Source organism: Sparus aurata, chromosome 3 (assembly GCF_900880675.1).
Source record: "Sparus aurata chromosome 3, fSpaAur1.1, whole genome shotgun sequence".
NCBI classification, from domain to species: Eukaryota; Metazoa; Chordata; class Actinopteri; order Spariformes; family Sparidae; genus Sparus; species Sparus aurata.
The window spans coordinates 691,614-714,216 of record NC_044189.1 but is presented as its reverse complement, the minus strand read 5'-3'; the positions used below and the strand labels follow the sequence as shown (position 1 = coordinate 714,216).

At 45.0% G+C, this 22,603-nt stretch overlaps 3 protein-coding genes across 6 annotated transcripts; 1 reads left to right on the top strand and 2 right to left on the bottom strand.

The window, feature by feature from the left end:
* Nucleotides 1–1,123: 1,123 nt before the first annotated feature.
* LOC115577163 (vacuolar protein sorting-associated protein 52 homolog) lies at nucleotides 1,124–9,655 on the bottom strand. 2 transcript variants are annotated; one of them, XM_030410042.1, is made up of 20 exons: nucleotides 9,499–9,655; nucleotides 8,799–8,880; nucleotides 8,364–8,416; nucleotides 8,070–8,145; nucleotides 7,857–7,924; nucleotides 7,550–7,725; nucleotides 7,321–7,471; nucleotides 7,131–7,231; nucleotides 6,685–6,817; nucleotides 6,471–6,528; nucleotides 6,006–6,139; nucleotides 5,039–5,194; nucleotides 4,818–4,936; nucleotides 4,590–4,713; nucleotides 4,407–4,502; nucleotides 3,734–3,841; nucleotides 3,550–3,615; nucleotides 3,016–3,127; nucleotides 2,373–2,491; nucleotides 1,124–2,005 (listed from the first exon to the last, which is right to left on the bottom strand). In XM_030410042.1, exons 1-20 carry the CDS (start codon nucleotides 9,592–9,594, stop codon nucleotides 1,859–1,861), a joined length of 2,175 nt encoding a protein of 724 aa, XP_030265902.1. In that variant the 5' UTR covers nucleotides 9,595–9,655; the 3' UTR covers nucleotides 1,124–1,858. The 2 variants fall into 2 exon arrangements, with proteins under 2 accessions (XP_030265902.1, XP_030265911.1); XM_030410051.1 differs by having other exon boundaries at nucleotides 1,463–2,005; nucleotides 8,799–8,877; nucleotides 9,499–9,654.
* A 179-nt stretch (nucleotides 9,656–9,834) lies between these two features.
* LOC115577492 (40S ribosomal protein S18) lies at nucleotides 9,835–13,310 on the top strand. The gene is made up of 6 exons (XM_030410416.1): nucleotides 9,835–9,935; nucleotides 10,778–10,876; nucleotides 11,032–11,118; nucleotides 11,973–12,074; nucleotides 12,836–12,927; nucleotides 13,192–13,310. The coding sequence occupies exons 1-6, from the start codon at nucleotides 9,933–9,935 to the stop codon at nucleotides 13,265–13,267; spliced, it is 459 nt and encodes a 152-aa protein (XP_030266276.1). The 5' UTR covers nucleotides 9,835–9,932; the 3' UTR covers nucleotides 13,268–13,310.
* A 1,261-nt stretch (nucleotides 13,311–14,571) lies between these two features.
* Nucleotides 14,572–21,378, bottom strand: LOC115577230 (E3 ubiquitin-protein ligase RING2-A-like). 3 transcript variants are annotated; one of them, XM_030410221.1, is made up of 8 exons: nucleotides 21,271–21,378; nucleotides 19,949–20,052; nucleotides 19,217–19,377; nucleotides 18,595–18,819; nucleotides 17,892–18,212; nucleotides 17,558–17,789; nucleotides 17,021–17,231; nucleotides 14,572–16,928 (listed from the first exon to the last, which is right to left on the bottom strand). In XM_030410221.1, the coding sequence occupies exons 2-7, from the start codon at nucleotides 20,021–20,023 to the stop codon at nucleotides 17,043–17,045; spliced, it is 1,203 nt and encodes a 400-aa protein (XP_030266081.1). In that variant the 5' UTR covers nucleotides 20,024–20,052; nucleotides 21,271–21,378; the 3' UTR covers nucleotides 14,572–16,928; nucleotides 17,021–17,042. The 3 variants fall into 3 exon arrangements, with proteins under 3 accessions (XP_030266081.1, XP_030266072.1, XP_030266090.1); XM_030410212.1 differs by having other exon boundaries at nucleotides 21,032–21,332; XM_030410230.1 differs by having other exon boundaries at nucleotides 18,604–18,819; nucleotides 21,032–21,332.
* Nucleotides 21,379–22,603: the final 1,225 nt, after the last annotated feature.

Below are 22,603 nucleotides of genomic sequence, written 5' to 3'. Positions count from 1 at the left end.
GGGCCCATGTTAATTAAAACTTCTTTCTATAGAACATCTTGTATTCTGTTTAACCAACTGTTCTTTAAACTAATCAATGTGAATCTCGTCGAGCTCAAAAGCCACAGATTTACTTCATTACTCTCAACATGTTTGTCTGTGTAGGACTGATGTGATTGCTCATAGTCACAGTATGTAGAAATAACTTGTACATGTAGCGTTTTAAAGTGTTTTATGTTCCTGTACAGTGATTAAATTATTTGCAGTTCTCTTTCTACGAGGTGAAAATAAAACACACAGACTTGTATTTTCTGTGATTCTCTGTTGAACGACTTCACACACATTCACACAAATAAATGCAACACGATGACCTCATCGTACAGCGACTGTTAGTAAGTAAGCAAAGGCACAAAACAACTAAAGACTGAGGAGTGACTGAAGGATCAGAAGGGTGAAGTTCGGTTTTTCAAACTGCCAACAAATCTCAGACTCAAACAGCTTGTGTGTTTCCTCTGTGTCATAAAGCTCCAGTGTTGCTGCAAAAACTGACATGTTCCTTTATTACTATGAACACACACACACACACACACACACACCACAACATCCTGCTGCCATAAAATACACCAAGAGCACCAGATGTGGATTAATCCACTGCTCAAAATAGTCCTAGAAAAAAACACTATTTACTTCTTTTGGCTGATAAATTAATAAGCTAATCACGGAGCTGAGAGCCACAGACATGACAGGAAGTCAAACCGTACAAACACACCGATGGTTTTGGTCTTTTCATGTGATTTGTTGACAAGAAGAAACAGACAGAAAATCACCAGCTTGGTCCTTTTATGTTCCGTCTCCCTGGTGGAGATTCACTGAAGCTGCGGACAAACAGAACGAACGACAGTTTCAAGTAAAGTGTTCGAGGAGCTTCACTCCTGTTAGTGCAGCGTGTAAATCAAATATCAGACACGTGTGATTTCTTCTTCAGTGTTTCATAATCAAAGTCCAGATTCTCATCGTAACCAAAGTTTTTGTTGCTGCTTTGCTTCTGTATTCTTTATTCTGATCATTACATGAAGGAATGTTTTTCACTTGTATTTCTATTCGTTATAATCCTTCAGATTTTAGTCAGTTTGCTCTCAACACATGAACGATGCAGCCTGTGATCAGTGTTACTATCTGAGAGACTGTTCACGCTCTGCAGACGTATCAGAGCTGGACCAACATACGGTTAATGCTAATGCTAACAGAGTAAAGCTAATGTTTTCACATCTTCTATTCACTGTTTAGTTACGAGGCTGTGCAATGTATTCTGGTAGCAGAGTGTCCTGCATGATGAACGACCTCTTTAAACTTTTGATGCAGGCAGATTCTACAGCTGCATCCGTTAAACTTCTTACCTAAAGTCTTCAGAAACACATTTCACTGAGCTATAAATGTTGTTAGCGGAGGGCGTGGCCTGTTCGGTTCTGGTGGGCAAAGCTGGGAAGCGTCTCGTGCATGTGGACTTGTACAGTCACTGCTGACGCTTCACAATAAAATACTTAGACTGGCTTTTATTGTGAAGCAGCCACATGAAACACACGAGGTCGCTCATCCAAAACACGTGATTATTAACCGACTGACTCAACAGTAGTAGGGAAACTGAAATCTGAAGGATTAGAACTTTAAATCTGACAGCAGCAGCTTCAAACCTCAGCTCAAAAAAAACAAGACACTCAATGACTTGGTTCATATTGACGACTCGTTCCTCAGAAAAGTCTCGCTTTGTTAATGACTCATGTTCTTCAGCTGAGAGCAGGAAGAGGAAACTGGAGGGAATCAACTCCTCCAGACCTCCTGCTGTTTTCACGCTCATGTTTCAGTCTGTTCTGTTGATGTGTTAGAAGTTGGGCTTGTGCTTCTTCACCTCCACCATCAGGTGGTGCAGGTTGATGAGCTCGGAGCGCACGGCCAGGCTGCGGAACGTCGGCTGGTTCAGGATCTTGTGGAAGCCGTGGTAGTACTGGATCAGCTGGGTCAGAGCGCCCTGCGGCAGGAAGAGGAAGTGCTGCGTCAGGACCTGTAACACCGCCCACTTCCTCTAACACGCACACACAACACTGACACACACACACAACCCTGACATGCAAACACAACTCCAACACACACACACAACTCCGACACGCACACACAACTCTGACACGCACACACAACCCTGACACGCACAGGAATGTAAAACTAATAACATTTTCTCATAATAATCTATGAATGTAATATTCAGTGAAGAAACTCTACCTCACACCTGTCTGCTGCCTCACCTGTCAGCTGCCTCACCTGTCTGCTGCCTCACCTGTCTGCTGCCTCACCTGTCTGCGGCCTCACCTGTCTGCGGCCTCACCTGTCTGCGGCCTCACCTGTATGATGCTGGTTCCATTTTTGAAGTTGGTGAAGGACCTCATGACGTCCTGACTCATCGACTCCACCGACTGTTTCCACGTGCTGGAAAACCCTCGAACCAGCTGAGTGATACGAACTGCACACACACACACACACACACACACACACACACGCACACACACAAGCACACAGGTGAATTCATGTGAATTCTGCCTGAATTCAGTGTTCTTGTCGTTCGTTGTAAACAGCGTCGGGGCTTTCACATGTGAGAGGCCTGATGTGGTGAGTGTGGAAGGAAACAGGATGTTTGATGTGAGACTTGGTGGGAAGCTGAAGTGTCGAAGGTAGAAACTCTGCAGGCTGACGGAGGAGAAACAAAACTGAGACTGACGATTACTGAGGAAAACAAAACTCAAGGAGAAGTGAAAGCCTTTGTAACCACACCCACATGTTGTGTAATCTTTAATTCTCTCTTCTTCTCTCTTAGAAAGTTTTTACAGATAATTACAAACATCCTTCTGCTCTTCTGCACTTTTCGATCATTTCCAGGTTTATGTGACAATATTACACATTTCCACTGCAGCCTCAGACGTTTGGACTGAGCTGCACGCGTATCACAGACAGAACATATCAAAACCAAAACACTTCTTCTCTCCTCACCTTCCTCGTTCTTCAGCCGGTCGAGCTGCCCTTTCTCCATCAGAGCCTCGGCCTCCTTCACAAAGGCGATCATCCCTCCGAAGGGAGGAGACAGAATCTCTTCGATGAACTCCTGCAAAGAGGACGCAACAGCGACGTTTAACACTAAAGTTAATATTCCACTGCAAAGTGTTTTTAATCATTAGATTTGTGTTTCAGCATTTTTACACTTTATGATCGGAAAAATATAAATTTTTGCATGAAACACGTCAGAATTTTATCATTTGAAGTCCACTCGTTGAGGTTGTACCTTTATAATGTTCATCTACATTTAATTAAATCCTTCTGTGGTGTCTAACTGAGCTTCACATCCATTTCACCAGTTCTGGTTTTGTTTCTGTTTCTGTTTCTTCAACATGACTGAACTGCTTCTAGAGTCACACTATAATTACACTTGTTTTGAAATCAGAGCTCTGAACACAAAGAGGACGCAGTAAAAGGAGGGAGTGTCACCGCAGGGCTTCAGATTTCCCAGAATTCCCCTGTGTTGATTACCTGCGTCCTCGCCAGGAGCAGCTGCTGGAAACCTTCCACCTCTTTGCTGTCGTCTGCTGCCCTCTCCTGGACGAGCGAGGGAAGAACCAACATCACACACGGATTAAATAAAGATCAAATAAAAACCAACAACTGGACGATCCTGAGAGTCACAGCTCGGTACAGAAGTGAAGGCGGCGCTCACCATGAGGACGCTGAGCATCATGTCGTAGTTGTTGATGAGGAAGATGAGCTGATCTCTTCTGGAGGGAAACTCTGCCGCCATCTTCAGAACAAAGTTTTCAACCTCGACCTGCAGAAGAACAAATATTCATGTTTGTTGTTCAGGACGGATTCAGTTTGTGACAGTTTGACTTCATTAAGTCACATTCTCTCATGTTTACTGCTGCGACCCGTTTATGTGACAATCTGAAGAAAAAAAACAGACGTCAAAGATATAAATTATAATTAATGTATACATGATTGTATAATCATCAATGATATAAACTGTACATGTTGTTTTCAGAGCAAATGTGGCGAGAAGAATGAACGAAAAGGTCGATTCAGTTTAAGTTAATGACGCTGAACAAGTCAGTTCATCTTCACTCGTCTGAGCTGTGACTGACACACATTTTATTACTTTATTCTCGCTGTATTTAACCAAAGAAATCAGATTATCGTTTCTTACCAAAATCTTTGTTTTAATAAAACTAACAGTGATATATTTTATTTAGAGACTCCTTCCAAAACATTCCAGGACACCTTACAAGAGAAAATTAAAGTTTTGTTACATATTCAACAGCTTGTTAAAGTTGTGTCTCCTGTGTGTGTGTGTGTGTGTGTGTGTGTGTGTGTGTGTGTGTGTGTGTGTGTGTTACCTGCAGCTGTCCCAGCAGAGTGTGTGTCCTCTCGTTGGGAAACGTCTGGTTGATGCTGACGATGGCGGACGAGAACTCTGCGTAACGACGCGTAATCTGAAATCACACACACATTAATTTCAGTGCCGTCAAACACATGAAGGGTGTGTGTGTGTGTGTGTGTGTCTGTGTGTGTAGACTGACGTAGTGTGGTCTGGTGTCCAGCACTCCCAGTTTCTGAGGGTCTGTGTTTCTGATGCTGTGGATGTTCATCTCCAGAATCATTTCAAACCTCGGCCACAGCAGCTCCAGCACCGCCTCCCAGTACCTGCACACACACACACACACACACACACACACACACACACACACAGTGAGTGGAGGAGGACGACAGGAACAAGTGGTTCTCCTTTCAGCGGCCGGGTCACTGACTTGTCGAGGGCGGGGATGGTCCTCTTGGCGGTGATGGCTCTGAACCGGAGGATGATGTGGATGCACAGGAAGACGGCGATGCTGTCGTAGCAGTCGGACACGTACGTGGACATGCTCTTCTGCAGAGACGGAGCAGACATGGTATCAGCACTGAAGGCAAACATGCTGCAGCACTCAGAGAAACACACACTGTTTCAAACACACAGACGAGACGTTCGTACCAGGAACATGCTGAGAGTTTTCCCCATGATGCTGTTGAAGAGGTCGAGCGCAGAGTTTCCTGCCACCATGAAGAAGTCGGAGAGGAAGAGGTACTCCCTGCAGCCGTTGTCCAGCAGAGCGTAGTGCTGACTGCGAAACAACGTCTCGTAGGGATACTGAGGACAGACGCAGGAACATCAACAGTTAATGTATCTGATGTCACTGTTCTTCAGGAGCTACAGACTCACAGAAAATCACAGAAAATCCTCAACAAACAATAAGAGAGGAAAACTGGATATCAAACAACGATACAAGTGATGCTGTCACAATCTAACCCAACATGTGTCTATTTGACGTCCTGGGAATGAGACTCAACAATCAACTGTCTTTGTGGTGCGTTCAGGAACAGCTGGGACAAATCCTACTGATTCTACCTTTAACTTTAATAGTTATGACGTGAGCTTCAGTTAGCTTTGAGCACAAATGTCCTTCAGAGGGAGACTTTTTACTCTGATACTCTGAATACAAGTCGGAGCCTGTAATCTATTACTTTACAGGAGTAAAGAAGCTGTCAATCAGTACTTCTACTTTTACAGGAGTAAAGAAGCTGTCAGTCAGTACTTCTACTTTTACAGGAGTAAAGAAGCTGTCAATCAGTACTTCTACTTTTACAGGAGTAAAGAAGCTGTCAATCAGTACTTCTACTTTTACAGGAGTAAAGAAGCTGTCAGTCAGTACTTCTACTTTTACAGGAGTAAAGAAGCTGTCAATCAGTACTTCTACTTTTACAGGAGTAAAGAAGCTGTCAATCAGTACTTCTACTTTTACAGGAGTAAAGAAGCTGTCAATCAGTACTTCTACTTTTACCAGAGTCTGTTTATACACAAGTATCTGAACTTCTCCTGGAGGACAGACTGTGTGAACTTTTCGTGTGTCTTTTTAAATGGACAGACTTCAGATGTGTGTGCTTCACGACGGACGTCTCACCCGGCTGTCTCCTCTCTGGGCCGTGTGTGGGACCAGGATGGGCCCCTCCAGCTCGGCGGGGCTCAGGATGGTGCCCCTCTGGCCCAGAGTGAAGATGGTGTTCCTGCTCTTCAGAGACGGTTTGGAGAAGAAACCTGCAGGAGAGAGTCAAGGAGCCTCCAGCCTCGATGTCAACCAGCACATATCTCCTCAGTGTTCCAGAGTTGTTTTAATCTGACTGAATGTTTCATCACGTTCAGCTGCCTGTGATCAAATGCTGACATCCTGCTGAAGAGTCGCTGTGTGATTAAATTAAATAAAGAATGATTTAATGAAGGTGAATAAAGGCGTTTGATGAATTACTTCATTGTTTCAGTCATTTTTTAAGTAAAAATATAAGCTGCTTTCTTGTCATTTATGACACACAGTAACACACACATACACACACCCACACACATACACACACACACACAGTGTAAAGGATATCTTTCTTGGCCGTGTCTTCTACTCCCATCAGGTCGTCTTTGTCTGCGACCTCCTCATACTGCACACAGGACACTTTATATCAGCTGAATGAATCTTTACAGGTTATAATTCAACTTTTCTCTCTGAGGAAATGTTTTTACTCTGGCTAAGAAACAACATTCTAAATCAGATCTTGCTCGCTCGGTGATGTCGAGTCCTGTGTGAATCCACTGACCTGCACTTTGAGCAGCCTGCCGCTGTACGACTTGAAGTAACTGTAGTAAATCTTGCTCATGGTGTCGACGTACTCGTCTCTGATCTCCTTGGCGACCGTCCTCTCATTGGCCAAAAGGAACTGATAGAAAAATCTACAGCAGGACAAACGGAGAGCGAGAGTGTCGGCTGTTAAATGTTCAGCGATCACTTCTTTTATACCATGAAGCTTCTGATGACACGTGAAGACAAACACAATAAATACTGCAGCTCCATTCTGATACATTTTATAACAAAACTAATGCAGCGTAAGAAAAGAAACCTACAAGATCAATGATAGTTTCTGTGTCTGATCATAAAATGTTCAAGACAAAATGAAGCTGCGAGCAATCATTGTCCTGGATGACCTCAAATAAAGAACTTCAGTAAAGAGGAGGAGCTGATGGCCGGCAGGTACAGTGGACTCACCTGTACTTGAGCAGAGTGTTCTGAGGGATCTGGTAGTTGGTCATTGGCTTCCTGAAGGAGTAAATCTTCTGAAGAATGAACTCTCGGATCTTTGACACCGCCTGAAGTGAGACGCAAATATTAAGATCGCTTCACATCAGAGAAAAGCGTGACAAAGTGCACGTTCCAGGATTGTTCTGTCGTGTGTCACCTTGAGTTTGAGGCGGTCGACGATGTCCTGGATGTCGGAGCAGGCCAGCGTCTCTCTGAAGCTCAGCTCTTTGGCGAAGTTGATCTTGTTGTTGAGTTCGTGGAGCTGCTCCAGGAACTCCTGCTCCGTCACTGGACTGTCCAGGATGGTGCTGCGATGAGACGGTGAGACGTCAGGCGAACAGGCCTACAGAACATTTAACCGTCTCTCTGTTCTCCATCACACTTACGAGATCATGGCGCCGGGCACCACCAGCTCGTCCACCAGCTGACTGAGGTGGCTGCGCACCGCCTGCCTGTTCTTCAGCCGCACGTTCATGCTGACCGACTGCTGCTGCAGAGTCTGGATCTCACTGCTGATGGAGGACAGGTCGCTCTGGAAGCCGCTCAGCATGCCCTCCATCCGCTGACAGACAGAGAAACAACCGTGACATCATCGTCATCATCGTCATCTTCTGTCCTGCACTCTTTAGATCGTTTACTGACTCTCGCTGAGCTCGTCATGCAAAGGATTGTGGGATCAGGAGGAAGTCTTACCTCCAGTATGGAGTCACAGGCGGTGATCTGGTTGTGCAGCAGAGCGATGTTCTGACTCTCCTTGATGTCTGACGAGCGAACCGTCAGGAAAACAACAACAGATCATCAACCCCAACATTCAGGAGAGTTTATTATAACAATAACAAGATCTGACACAGAATAGATTCACATGAAATAGAGGAACGATAAAACCCTGCTGACAGTGAAGGATACAGTCTTTGATGGAGGCCTGCTCGATCCTCTGCAGCTCCGACTCCACCTGTTTGGAGTACTGACGGAGGTCAACGCCCTGAAAACAGACGGAGAACACCACAGTCAACACATTTATCACACAGACAGGCTGAGAAAACATTCTTAGTACTGGGTGGTTTCACATCATCTCATGAAAACAGGACTGATTTTGTTTGTAGCTGAAAAGAAAACTGGTCTTTGTGCAGCAGCAGGTGGACGTCTGTTCTCCTGCACTCCAACCTGCCAGCTCAAACTACAGCGTCGGGAGATTCTCACCGTTTTCAGCGCCTCCTTCACGAGGTCATCTTCCAGATTGGCCTGGATGTGAACTGCAGGAGACAGAGAGGAACCATTAAACACTCAGCAGTGCTGTCTGGGGGAACCTTGACTGAGGACGAGCAGAGTTCTGAGTTTAAACTTGTATTTCCTCTGTGCAGAAGCTTTCATAAGATCTGGATATGATTTTTTAAAAATTGCAAAGAGCTGCTGCAGGTTGTAAACATTATAAAAGTCATATTCTTTCTCCTTGTGGCAACTAAAACTTAGCTTTGTTAAAATCCAGATCACAACATTTTACTGTATTGTTGATCTGTTTGAACTGTAGGGGGCGCTGCAGACATGCTGATCACGCCAGGTCAATACAGGAGATCTATTCCTCTGCTTGTCCTCTGATCTAAATATGAGACTTGTAAATGATGAGTGATGTCTTACTGTCCACTTCATCCAAGATGAACTCATCGGTGGTGAGGTCCAGCTCTCCCAGGTTCAGATTAGTCATGTCTCCATCAGTCTTCTGGGAAAAAGAGACATAATCACAACAAATACTCTTTTTCTTTTGTCTTAGCTGGCGGCTCATCCTCTGCTAACATGAGCAATGGATGTTTATAACCATTAATTATTGCCATGGTGGACTGATCAATAAAAAGTCAGTGAACAGTGAGAAGTGTTCCCAGAGGTCAGGATGACGTCTTTAATGTCTTGTTCTGTCTGATTAACTAACTAACACTGACACACATGAGAGTGTTTTACTTTATTTTCTTAATGAATGACGGATAATTAATTAATAAAACCGCAGATAGTGACGTTACACTTTGTTGCAACAGGATGCATTCAGGAAATCATTGTGCTTCACAGCGTTCTGACAGGATGCTAACAGCTACATTAGCTTAAAGCAACATTAACGCACGTTGTCAACATACATTCAGCAACATTTTGTTTACTATCACAACTTTTATTGATATGTTTAATTCATATTGTCGCTGTTCTTCAGTCAGTTTGATGAAACGTCCAGTGATGATGTCAGTTGTCATGAATGCTAACTGGACCCTCACAGAGAAAGAACAAATAAACCGTTCAATATTTTAATGTTTTTCACAACAAATGATTCGAGTGGGAGAAATTCAAATGTCACCTCGTCTTGTAAATACGCCATGGCGACTTCTGTCGGGTTTCCAGCTGTGTTTACATCGGAACCAGCTCCAACAGCGGCTGCAGCTACGTCCGCCATTGCGGCGAATTTACGCTAACGTCAAAAAAAGACTACAGATGTCCAGTTCCGCCTCGTCCTCCCTGAAACACGGAGCGTCCTCACGTTTATCAGCAGCTCGAGATATTAATATGAGAATATACTGCGTGAGGTGAAGAAACATACAAACACACATCTGACTATTTAACACGTATTTTAACTTTCTACGTTAACATAGTTTTGTATTTGTTTCATTTGAACCGCTGTGTAAGTTTCCTGTCGGACACTTTAAAATTGATGGACTGACTTCCGTTCGCCGACTCGCTCAAACTCTCGCGAGAGCTTTACCGCTTCCTCTTCGCACGGAACCTACTTCCAAGATGGTGAGTGTCTTTTCTACCAACCTGGAATCCTTCTGAAATCCACAATCATCTGCCGTTATTCTTACTTGTTTATCCCATTTAGCCCCGTGATTAATCTTCTACATCTGTGTGCGAGCGGAGTAAAGTGGAATTGTTGACTTATTAGTCGTAGAAATGGATAAAACAACGGAGTTAACTGTCAGCGCCGGGCTGAGCTGTACGGACTGACTGCAGTTAGCCGGCGCGGATGGTTGAGTTAGCGTTGTTATCTATTTTAATGCACACTCCTATGTCTGATTATTATTCACATTTAAAGAACAGTTATCCGGCTAAAGATCCGCTTTCATATTACCTCTAATAAGTAACACAACATCGATAAAGAACGGTGGCTAGCTGTAGAAGCTAACTAGCCTCACACTCCTCCACTGATGGCAGTGAGCATGTTGGTGACATCACGTTGGGAGACGAGGTGGATGTTTCACCTGTGTGAACGCTTCATGCTGCACCAGTTTAACAGCTGAGGTACTCTGAGCTGTGATTCAGAGAGATGTGGAGGTTATTGTGGCTCTCAGATGATCCAGCAGCAGCAGCTCTGAAGCTAACAGCTAACTGGAGCCAAAAAAGTTAGCTGCAGATACTCAGACAGCTCAGTGTGAAGCCAGAGCTCCTGTTTCTGACCCGCAACTACTTCTGAGGAGAAACACACCCATGTTAAATACACACAGAGCTAATAATAATAATAATAACAATGGTATTATAAGTTTGTAGTGTGTTAGCATGCACAGCTCGACTGAAAGCACGAACATGGCAGTGCTGACTGACTCATGCCTCCCTGATAACGTGTGTGTGTGTTGTGTTTTCAGTCTCTGGTCATCCCTGAGAAGTTCCAGCACATTCTTCGTGTTCTGAACACGAACATCGATGGTAGGAGGAAGATCGCCTTCGCCATCACAGCCATCAAGGTAAAGTCTCACCTGTGCTTCATGCTTCATTTTCTGCAAGTAACAAGGATGCATTGCAGTATGTTTGTTGCTCAGTTATCAGTGAGAGTTTCTGTTGTGTGTCAGACGTTCATCATAACACTAACCTGTCTGTCTTTCTGTCTGTCTGGTCTCAGGGTGTTGGCAGACGTTACGCCCATGTTGTCCTGAGGAAGGCCGACATCGACCTCAACAAGAGGGCTGGAGAGCTGACTGATGAGGAGGTGAGGAGAGCCCGCTGTCTGCAGACACACACTCAGAGTAGATGGTTACAGGATAGTGTCTGAAGGAAATGTTGTGGCTCTTCAGGAAGTCTTGGATTGTGTGAATAGATGATGTGAATCAGGAACTCTGAAGGTCCTGAGCAGAGTCCGTCTGGAGTCCTGCTGACTTGAACACATCCACACTCGGCTCGCTCAGAGTATAAACCTGAGCAGGGATGTTTTGTTGAAGCTCAGTGTTCAGACTGAAAGCTTCAGTTATATAAATCCTGCTTATTTTCTTCCAGCTGCACCAAAACTGTTTCATGTTGGTTTCTTAATTGCACAGATTGCTGCAGCAGTTTGATGGATAAATGACATTATAAACTTTTGACTCTGGACAAACAACACTTGTCACAACTGATTAGAAGTTTTGAAAACTAAAAATGTGAACAAGCAACAACCTGTTACTGCTTCTTTAAACTTGAGTTGATGCTGATTTAGTCACAGTGGAGCGGTGACATTTCAGCAGGAAGTTGATCATGTCAGGCTGCCGAGACGAGTTCTTTTATTTATTGGTTATCAAATAACACGGCCGGGTGAACACGCTTTGCTACTGAAAACCTCAGTAAAGTAAACCGGTCACACTGGATGCTCTTTCTGCTGACAGACGTCTTTGTAGAACACGCTCGGTATCCAGATCGACTGATGTTGCCCAACTCGACGGGCAGGTGAGCTGACAGATTCAGACGCTCGTCGCGGTCGGTCTTTATTGTAGCGCCTTGAATCTCCCTTCAGGACTTGGTGTGTTTCCAGGTTGTAACTCTGACACATTTGATTAATCTTCCTGTGAGTTAACCGCCATCTTTGTTCTTCAGGTTGAGCGTGTGGTGACCATCATGCAGAATCCTCGCCAGTACAAAATCCCAGACTGGTTCCTCAACAGGCAGAAGGACGTCAAGGACGGCAAATACAGCCAGGTGAGAGACGGCAGGAGAGAGTTGTTACCTGTCCAGCTGTGGTGGAAACCTGCTGAACACATCAGGTTACTGTGAAGTCATGTTCAGCAGTTCTGCAGGACAAAGTAAAATGTTACAAGTTGCATGAGCAGATTTCACAGAAGACGTTCTTGTCAGAAACTTGCAGCAACATCAGAATAAACCTGAAGTGATGCTGTGCTGAGATCAAGAGGAAGAAATGCAGGAAAAACACTGATGCATTTGAAAGCTGCTGAGTTTGACGCCTTGTTCTGACATTGAATCCTTTTGTCAGATAATTATAATGTACAACAGTTAGAGAAACGCCTCTGTTGGCAGCGCTGACTGCAGGCTGTCTATTAAACTACTTTAATACGGATGAAGGTCGAAGTCTTCAGGGAGGTTTGATGGAGACTCTGACATGTTGTGGTTTCCACCTGATGAGTCTCATTAACACGTCGATCTGGAGCAGCAGGTGAGAGACGGAACATCGAGTCTGTCAGAAAGTAAACGGCCATCACAGCGGAATGTCGACTGTTCGTTCAGGTCAATTAAACTTAAATGTCAGAAGTTTACAGCTGTAGATATTTGTACACTGATCTGAGGCCAGCGTGTGCAGCGCGGCTACAAGACTGCCGATCATTAATGTCTTGATCTAAAGCTCTGCAGTGAGAAGTGTCTGGCAGCTCAGCTACACTCCTGTCACATCTGTATTTTGGCGGTTTCTTGCTGGGATCTAAATCGTCTTCATCGTCTGATTTCAGGTCCTCGCTAACGGTCTGGACAACAAGCTGAGAGAAGACCTGGAGAGGCTGAAGAAGATCCGGGCTCACCGTGGTCTCAGGCACTTCTGGGGGTAAGAGATCTGAACACGTCTGTCACAACATGAAGTCTCTGCATCGCTTCTTCACCACAGACCATCAGACAGTGTCAGAAACATGTCGGCTGCACTTATAGGATGCAGCGGATTTCAAAATCTACCAATTTTGTTGCCAAATATGTAATTGTGTGGTCAGTGGAGGAGATTTGGTGCAGAGAGCTTCAGTCCGGTCTCAGAGTTAATTCTCCTGTAGCTGTTTAAACACGATGACTTTAAAGCTGTCTTTTCTTTTCCTTGCAGTCTGCGTGTGCGCGGTCAGCACACCAAGACCACCGGCCGTCGTGGTCGCACCGTCGGTGTGTCCAAGAAGAAGTAATCTCCCTGCTTCCTGTTTCAATAAAATGCCTCAGTTCACAAAACCTGTGTGTCCGAGTGCTGCTTCCCCTGTAGAGTCCGAGTGCTGCTTCCCCTGTAGAGTCCGAGTGCTGCTTCCCCTGTAGAGTCCGAGTGCTGCTTCCCCTGTAGAGTCCGAGTGCTGCTTCCCCTGTAGAGTCCGAGTGCTGCTTCCCCTGTAGAGTCCGAGTGCTGCTTCCCCTGTAGAGTCCGAGTGCTGCTTCCCCTGTAGAGTCCGAGTGCTGCTTCCCCTGTAGAGTCCGAGTGCTGCTTCCCCTGTAGAGTCCGAGTGCTGCTTCCCCTGTAGAGTCCGAGTGCTGCTTCCCTTCCCCTGTAGAGTCCGAGTGCTGCTTCCCCTGTAGAGTCCGAGTGCTGCTTCCCCTGTAGAGTCCGAGTGCTGCTTCCCCTGTAGAGTCCGAGTGCTGCTTCCCCTGTAGAGTCCGAGTGCTGCTTCCCCTGTAGAGCCCGAGTCAGTGACACGCTGCCGGTTTAGATATTGATGGTTTATATTAAAGCAGCTGAGATCTCAGGTTTCAGTCCCTGCTGTGGTTCAAACTCTGCAGACACACTGGATGTTCATACATTATATAAGAAATGATTTTATTCCCTCTAACATGCAGCAGTCTGATTAACGTGATGACACACTTACTGTTCAGCCGCCTTCTTTAAAAAGTCGGTGTTACATTTATTCATGTGTGTCCAGAAACCTGTGGATGATCTGAGCGTGTGTGTGTTGTTCTGAACATCCATTCCCACCTCTGCAAACTGCACTGAATCAGAAACTGCACATGAATATCTGAAGAGAATCTGCTGTTTTCATGACCTGAGTTTTGTCAGCTGTTCAGAATCATCATGGAGAATAAGTGAACGAGGCTGCTGAGGTTGCTCTAATTAACCAAATATCCACACAAGGAATGATTGTGTGAAGACAGTTCGAGCTCAAAAGTTAGAATTTAACTTTGACGGCACACAAACAAATCACCTCCACTGCTAACAGGCAGGGGACGATAGGAAACATGTCACAAGTATGGTGAAACAAAACAGACAATAACGGCATCTTCATGTTGCTCATGAGAACATTTACAATCATCCTCGTTCACTTCTACATCCTCAGAGTTTCTTAACCCCAATAATCGTGTTTCAGAGTGTGTTGGAATTATTTCCTTCCCTGCTGAACAAAATATTTTAAAATGGAGCATCTCAGATAGAAACAGTAAAGAAAATAACTAAAAATAAAGGAGCTGATTTGAATCCTCTCCGTGTACAGATGACACTTCACACCCAACATGTGATTATTATGTGTAGTTTATTTATTGTGCTGCATCGCTGACAGAAAGTGGAATTAATACAACAGGAGAAACAGGAAATATTGCATCGCTCTTAAATATACAAATATTCCAGATAAACTGAGGTACGGCAGGAAAACTTATGGCTGCAGGAAATATAAAGTGCACGAAGACGAAGGGCACAAAGTCCAAACAGAGGAAACTAAATGTTATGGCTTTAATAGAGACCACACCAAACACAGGAAGTGTGAACTGAACTGTCTAACAGGAGGAGGAGGAGGAGGAGGAGGAGGGAGTGACGGCTTTATCTTTAAAAGGAGGGAGTGATAAATTAAGTTAATCTAATAAAAACACAGCAGATATGTTAAAGATATCTGCATCTTAAACTACACATTGAAGAGACTGTAGGAACCTCCACACATCCTCCGTTCAACCTGACGTCTTCTAACCAACTCAAATAATCTCACTTAATGTGAACGGTCACCCCGGCGTACCCCAGTGCATGCTGGGAAAAGCTCCTCAGACCTGATCAGCTGAGAAGATCGACGGGACGACTGACTGATGGTTTGAGTCTCAGGTTAAAGTTCGTTACAGCTGATTTAAACAACACGTCTGAGTTCAGCTGTGACTGTTTAAGGCAGAGAAGCTAAATCAAGAACCGCCGATGTTTCTACTGTCACAGCGATCCTGTCGACCAGAGAGCAGCAGATGCTTCAGTCACGTCCTTACTAATGAAATGATACAAAGATTTCTTCAATAGATTCTTTCAGATCAAAGACAGAAACTCAAGACCATCTTTTTCTTACAACCAAAAACTGACGTGACGTGTTTTGAATGTTTGTTTCTGTCTTGTTGAACTAAAAGCGAGCAGCTCGAGATCACTAACAAACTCTGCAAAGTTAACAAACGCTGCGTGCCGAGAATGTGTCGACCTCCGGAGAGATATTTGTGGAAGCCTAGAGAGGAATAAAAGTTACAAACACACCACATTATTAGACACGCTTTGAATTATTGTGTTTACAGTGATGAGATCCAGATGTTTTGACTTTACATCTCATACTTTATATCTCAGTTTTCCGTCATTTTTCTTCTGGTTCAGTTATAAGTTTCACCAATTTTCATATTTTTTTGAATCATTGTTGTTTTGCGTCCGTCCTGGAGGAATAAATGAAATCAAACTGACGCTACATGAAAGTGAAACATCAGGACCACAGAAGGTTCTGGTGGCAGCAAACAGACTTCTGAACTGGAGCAGCTGTTAAATATTAAAAAGTACAAGATCAGTAACAAACTCTGCGACGTTAAGCATTCAATAACTGATCTGGAGTCTGTTTACTTTTATAGAAGCTGCTTTCTGCCAAGAGGAAGAAAATAAATGTGCAGAAGGAATCTGAATAACTGACAGAACGATGAGGTTCATTTAACTCGACTGAGAGATAAAAATGTTTTGCGCCGATCAAACAAAAAAATTAATCTTATCATAATTACCTTTTTATTCCCACCAGTGACTGTTTGTTGACACAAAAAGTACTGAAGAAGTCTTTACAGGACGGGTCCCGGCCCAGAAACAGATTAAGGGACGGATCCAAAACATTTCTCTCACGTTAACACGGCGTTATTCAGCCATATTCTTTCATTTGTGGAGGAATAACATGAGAACAGTTCCATGCAGAGCCCAAAATAATCTAGCAGTGTAGCATGTTTTATTGGAGCTGGTCTGAACACTGCTGGGTCTCGTGGATCTGCTCTGGATTTTGAATCTTTTTAACTTTTCCTGACTGAAATGATTTCCTACATGTTGCCCTACGTTTGACATCTTGCTGTTGGCTGTCAGGGATGTTTTGTACAGAAGAGAATCAGGACGTCTTTAAAACAACAACAACAACAAAAAGGAAAGAAAAAAAGAGTTGTGACTTTTTCTCCAATCCTGAGATTTGAGTCACACAGCAGAACTCTGAGGTCCTGATCCTCTCCGCCGGTTCTGTATAAGGAGGAATAAATAAAACTAAAAAGGTGAAATATCCGGAGCAGAAAAGCTTTGAGCGGCAGTAATACGAGCCTTTGCACAGCGTTGTCTTTCTAAATGTGCTGCTGTTAAATATTTGTGAGTGAGAAGAAGATAAACTGAAGGAGAACAGACGGCGAGGAGCTGCAGACGCTTCACATCAGGAGGAACACCCGAGGACGATCACACTCCTCGTCTCCGTCCATCACAGAGATTCTTCCTCCTGACTTGATATTAAAGAGCAAGCTGTCGGAGAGGAAACATTCACCAGCTCTTCTTCTGTGGTTTTTGCTTCCCGTCTCCTCTCTGCTGCCGATCTTCTGTTTCTTCTTCACGTCAGGTCTCAGGTCAGACTTCACACATTTGAAATATCAGATAAAACCGTCTTAGTGTCGGTACATTTTCAAACGTAGATACACTGATGATAATCTGTGAAGCGACTGACCTTCCACCATCACTGCTCTGCCTCACGCCTCCATCTGTGGAGGCAGAGGAGGAGGAGGAGGAGGCGGCGGCGGGGGAGGAGGTGGGGGAGGAGACTTCTGCTGTGCTGGAGGTGGCTGCTCCTTGGTGGGAGCGTAGTAAAGCTCCAGAGGCTTCCGGACCTTCCAGTACTTCTCATTGACCAGCTCCAGAGTCAGAGAGCCGTTCAGCGTCTGAGAGGGAAGAAAGGAGAGAAAGCTGTCAGGACCGTTAATCTTTGGGTTTGTTCTGTTGGTCGGACTCGACGTGAACATGAAGAGACAAACTGAGCTGCAGCTTTCAGACTCATACACACCAGCAAGTGTTTAACTGTCTGCATGTTCAGTGTTTGAGACTCAAATAAACCTTTTCTTCTTCAGAACCGCTGGCTTGTCTTTCCTCTCTGTGTCTGCTCTGTTGACTCTCACGTGTGGAGGAGGTTTGTTAATGATGAAGCTGATCACAACAACCAGGTTCAAACACGTTATAATGATTGACGCGTGAAGGTTTTCACACTCACAGAGAACTGTCCTCCTCTCGTCAAGATGTAGATGGTGTACTGTTTCTCACTGATGCTGTTCAGACCGGATCCTTCTCCACTTCCTGTTCTTCCCTCAGCTTCTCCTCCTCCTCCCTCCTCTCTTCCTCTGTCCTCAGCCTCTCCATTGGTCTGTCCTTCCTCCAGAGCGATGCGCAGAGCGAGGTACTTGGACAGATGGTCCACGGTGGCGTTGGCTGTCGTCTTCACGAACCTGCAGAGAAGAAACATTTTGATGAGAAATAACAGGAAGTAACTGATGGGAACATCTCTGTGTAAATCAGTGTAACAGTTGGACTCGTGACTCCGGTCTCACCTGGTCTGGTTGTAGTCCTGGCCGTGGACCAGCTGTGGGTGTGGTCTGAACACCAGCTCGATCTCAGAGCCCGGCCCCTCTTTGTGGCGTCTCAGAGGAGGGGTGGGGCTGCCGCTGTCCGCCTCGCCCCCCGAGCCGTCGTCCGACGCCCTCGGCCTCTTGCGGCTCGGCCCGGCCTCTGAGGGGGTCTGACCCGGGGGGTGAGGGGTGTGTGAGGGGGCGGAGTCGTGAGACAGGTGTGAGCGAGCGTCGCCGTTGTCCTCCCCTCCGCTGAAGGTGGTGTTGTCGCTCTCCTGAGTCGGCTTCTTCACCCGGTGGTTCCTGCAGAGCGGAGGTGAAAACGTCACATCACATTAACGATCTGATTGATCAGTTCTTAAAGGATCAATGAATCCATCAATCACTATCAGACTCATCACCGGGACACCGCTGTGGGTTTGAGACATGAATCAACTGTTTCCTGTCAGAAACTGTCGTCTCGTCCTCCATCACTGACGGTCTTTAAAACCCGACACAGCTGTTGTTCTAATCATCTGCCCCCAACGTTAGCTCGCTGACCTTAGTGTTGCTAACCCTGGCTAGCTAACATTAGTAAACAGTAGAGACTAATCAGTGACGGCTGATAAACGACCTCACAGTAAAAGTCATATCACTCTATCATTAATCTGTCTGCGCCCCGTCTTCTCCCCTGTCCTTCCCCCACCTCTCGGACCTATAGCGGGCCTGCTGCCGGAGCCCCTCCTCGATGCTGGAGCTCAGCGCCTCCTTGTTGTGCAGCCGGTTGAGTCGCTCCAGCACGCGGCGCTGATGGGCCTCGTACTCGTCCCGGCTCGGGTAGATCTTTGAGATCAGAGCGTCGAAGTTTGAGTCTCTGCGCAGCGAACGCCTCGAGACGAGCTTCTTCCTGCAGGTCGGACACTCTTTGTTCCTGAGGAGGGAGCAGATGTGTTTAACATGACACGAGTGTTAACTCTTCATATTAAAACTCTGCACAGCCAAAATATGTGGATTTTAAATACACTGCAATAAAAGTTTGACTCAAGAACGTAGCTTATGTTCTGAAGCATTTTCACGATTTTCTGCTCTGTTAAATGAATTAAAGTGCCCAGAACACTGCAGTATAAATCCAAGCAAAACAGTTCAGCTCATAAAAAGTTTTAAACACAAACACAAGTGTAGCAAGGCTGCAACTAATGATGAGATTCATTGTTTGGTCAGAAAATGTTGATCAGTGTGTCAAACATTCTAAGACGACGTCCTTGAATGTGTCGTTTTGTCCACAACCGAAGACATTGTCAGCCTGTCGGTCGCGGCGGCGTGCTCACCCGGATCGCAGTGCGGTGACGATGCAGTCGGAGCAGAAGCGATGCAGACACTCTTTGGTCGTCATGGTGTTCTTCAGCATGTCCAGACAGATGGGACACATCAGCTCGCTGTGCAGAGAGCGAGGAGACACGGCCACCTCCGTCCCATCCATGATCGCCTCCTGAACACACACACACACACACACACACCAACACTTTTATAAGATTACATCACATATCAAAGTTACCACGGGTGAATCACGTGATATGGAGGATACTAAAATGATGTTTGCCAACTTTCCCAGAGCAGATGGAGACACCAGCAGAGGACGTCACGTAAATATTTATAATATGTTGACTTTTCCTCTAAGAAGCAGACGAGGTCAAACAAGCAAAAACAATCAGTGCTTCTAAATGTTGAACAGATAAAATGGAGGTTCCCCGACTCTGATGTTCACCAACAGCCCCGGGGATCAGGTGGTCGCACCGTCACCTCACAGCGAGACGGGTTTGATTCCCGACCGTGTGCATGTTCACATGACATCATAATAAATCAGCTGCTCAGTGGCCGCCTTCTTAAATACAGAGAAAAAGTTCCACCATGCTGTGCCGAGTGTGACTGTATGTATGAAAACAATTTATCTTCATTAATGTTATGAAAAAAAAAAAAAAAAACAGGTGGATAAAGAACTTTTAAACTGCTGATATCTGGTGTTACACACACACACACACACACACACACACACACATTACCTGAGGGCTCCTGTGAAGCTCGTACAGACTCAGCTCCCAGGTCTTGCTGGGAGTAATGTTTACCGGAGCCGCCATGATGGCTGAACACCACCGACGTCACCGGACTGACAGAGAAACAGAACACACACATTAACACACCTGCACACCTGTTCACCTGCACACCTGTTCACCTGTACCTGTGAGGCACAGACGGCCTGAGTCAGTTTATTTCCATCTGCAGCCAGTCAGACTCAGGACTCAGATCTCTGCAGTCTGTAGGATCAGAATTCTGTTTTCATGTGATTATAATCACCAGAATCTGAGACTGGTTGTGTTCAAATAAAATGAGCCTGTTGTGTCTTCAGAGGGAGCGAGTCGTCTTCGTCTACAGTAGCCCAGAAGGGACAAACCGGCATATAGCGCACACTGTTTTCATATTTTATTCAGTTCTTCCCTGATTGCATCCTGACCTGCAGAATCTTTATTGATCTGTTCTGATGTTGTGTTTGTTGTTATGAATCAAATATGTTGTATGTGTGACTCACTTCCTGTCTGTGGTTTAACACAGAGGTTATAAAATGAGGTTATTATTATTATTATTATTATTATTGTTATTATTACAAACTCAGCTCACATCCAGGCGGTTGAAACTCAGGCATTTCAACATTAGATCAGATCTGCACACATAATTAGATTTGAGAGGCTCCGAGCTGCTGCAGTTTCTCTCTGGAGGATGTAGAACATGACATCAACACAACAGACACACTCAGATGTCCTCAAGTGACCTGATGAGAGGCAACATGAAGCTCAGACAAGTTCAGGAACACACAGTAACACATGAGGAAGTCATCAGAGGAGGATTTATGGACTCCGAGCGCAGTTTATCTCTCCTCTCCTGGAACAACGCAGCCGAGAGCCGCTCAACGTTCAAACTTCCTGCGGGGAGCAAACCGGGACTCTTCTGCTCGGTTTCAAATCAATACACAAGTTTGTAAAGTTGTTTTTGTGTCCGTGGTGAACAAACACAGAACAAACTCCGTGTAATCTCCGACGGACACGTTAAAGTGGAGACGAGAAAGCAGGAAATTAAAAGCAGAAACTCACCTGACGGTTAAACTGACGGACAGCTGACCGGGGCTGACACGACCCCCTCCCCCGGCACGAACACACAACACAGCCGCCAAAAAACTACTTAATTACTCGCTCCAGTTACAAACTCTGAGGATTACTTCCTGCCTGAGGCGTTACACTGTCGGCTGAGTAGGTTTTAGAGACGGCTGCGTGTGTTCGAAGAGGAAAATACGTCAATAAAGATCGAGAGCGCGACATTTTTCGAGCCCCACCTGCTAGCTAACATTAGCTGTGGCCATCTTTCTTCTTCTTCTCCCCGGAACGACTGCTGCTGTCCCCGGCTGCTCGGGGGGCGCATCGCCGCTCTGCCAGCGGTGGTGACACCCAGCGGCCAGTCGGGGAACTACAACAGAAAATTAAAAATCAAGTATGAGATAGATAGATAGATAGATAGATAGATAGATAGATAGATAGATAGATAGACAGATAGACAGACAGACAGATAGATAGACAGATAGACAGACAGACAGAAAGACAGACAGATAGATAGATAGATAGATAGATAGATAGACAGATAGACAGACAGACAGACAGACAGATAGATAGACAGATAGACAGACAGACAGACAGACAGATAGATAGATAGATAGATAGATAGATAGACAGATAGACAGACAGATAGATAGATAGATAGACAGATAGACAGATAGACAGACAGATAGATAGATAGATAGATAGACAGACAGACAGACAGATAGATAGATAGATAGATAGACAGATAGACAGATAGACAGACAGACAGACAGACAGATAGATAGATAGATAGACAGATAGACAGATAGATAGACAGATAGACAGATAGACAGACAGACAGACAGACAGACAGACAGATAGATAGATAGATAGATAGATAGATAGATAGATGAACTTCATTTCTGACTTTAGGCTTAATGTAGCTGCCATGTTATTGTCATTTGAATTGGTTATTATTAACAATTATAAATATGTTCTTACCTGAAGTTCACTTGAATTTATATGACATTGTGCTCCACTATTGAACCTGAACATGTTGCAGCTGCCATATCACACAAATTGTAAAACAGGAACCAAAATACATTAAATAGTAAATTGAGGAGCCAAATTCTTGTTAACTTTACCGGCTGCTGCAGCTTCATGCAAGTTTTGCAAACATTTTAAGCCTTTATTGCTGAAACACAGAAGTATAGTAATCAGTACTGGAGAGGATTAAGAGCAGCAGACTCCCCCTGGGGAGCGAGAGAGTTGGGAAAAGAGCCAAATGCTAATCCAGATTGGTTTAAACTGCTCCTGGCTAATGTGAAATCAGAGACTGTTGTGTCTGCAGAGACCTGTCTCCATAATGTCTTTACAGAGACCGGTCTCTACCGTGTCTTTAGAGAGATTTGTCTCCACCATGTCTTTAGAGATGTTTCTCTACCACGTCTTTACAGAGACCCGTCTCCAACACGACATCTCTGATCAAGCTGTACAGGACTGCAGCTGAACGAGGAGAGGTGGACTCTGTGTTTATAACATCAGTGCTAACACTGACACACAGTCGATGGACAGTGTTTACCTGATGCCGGC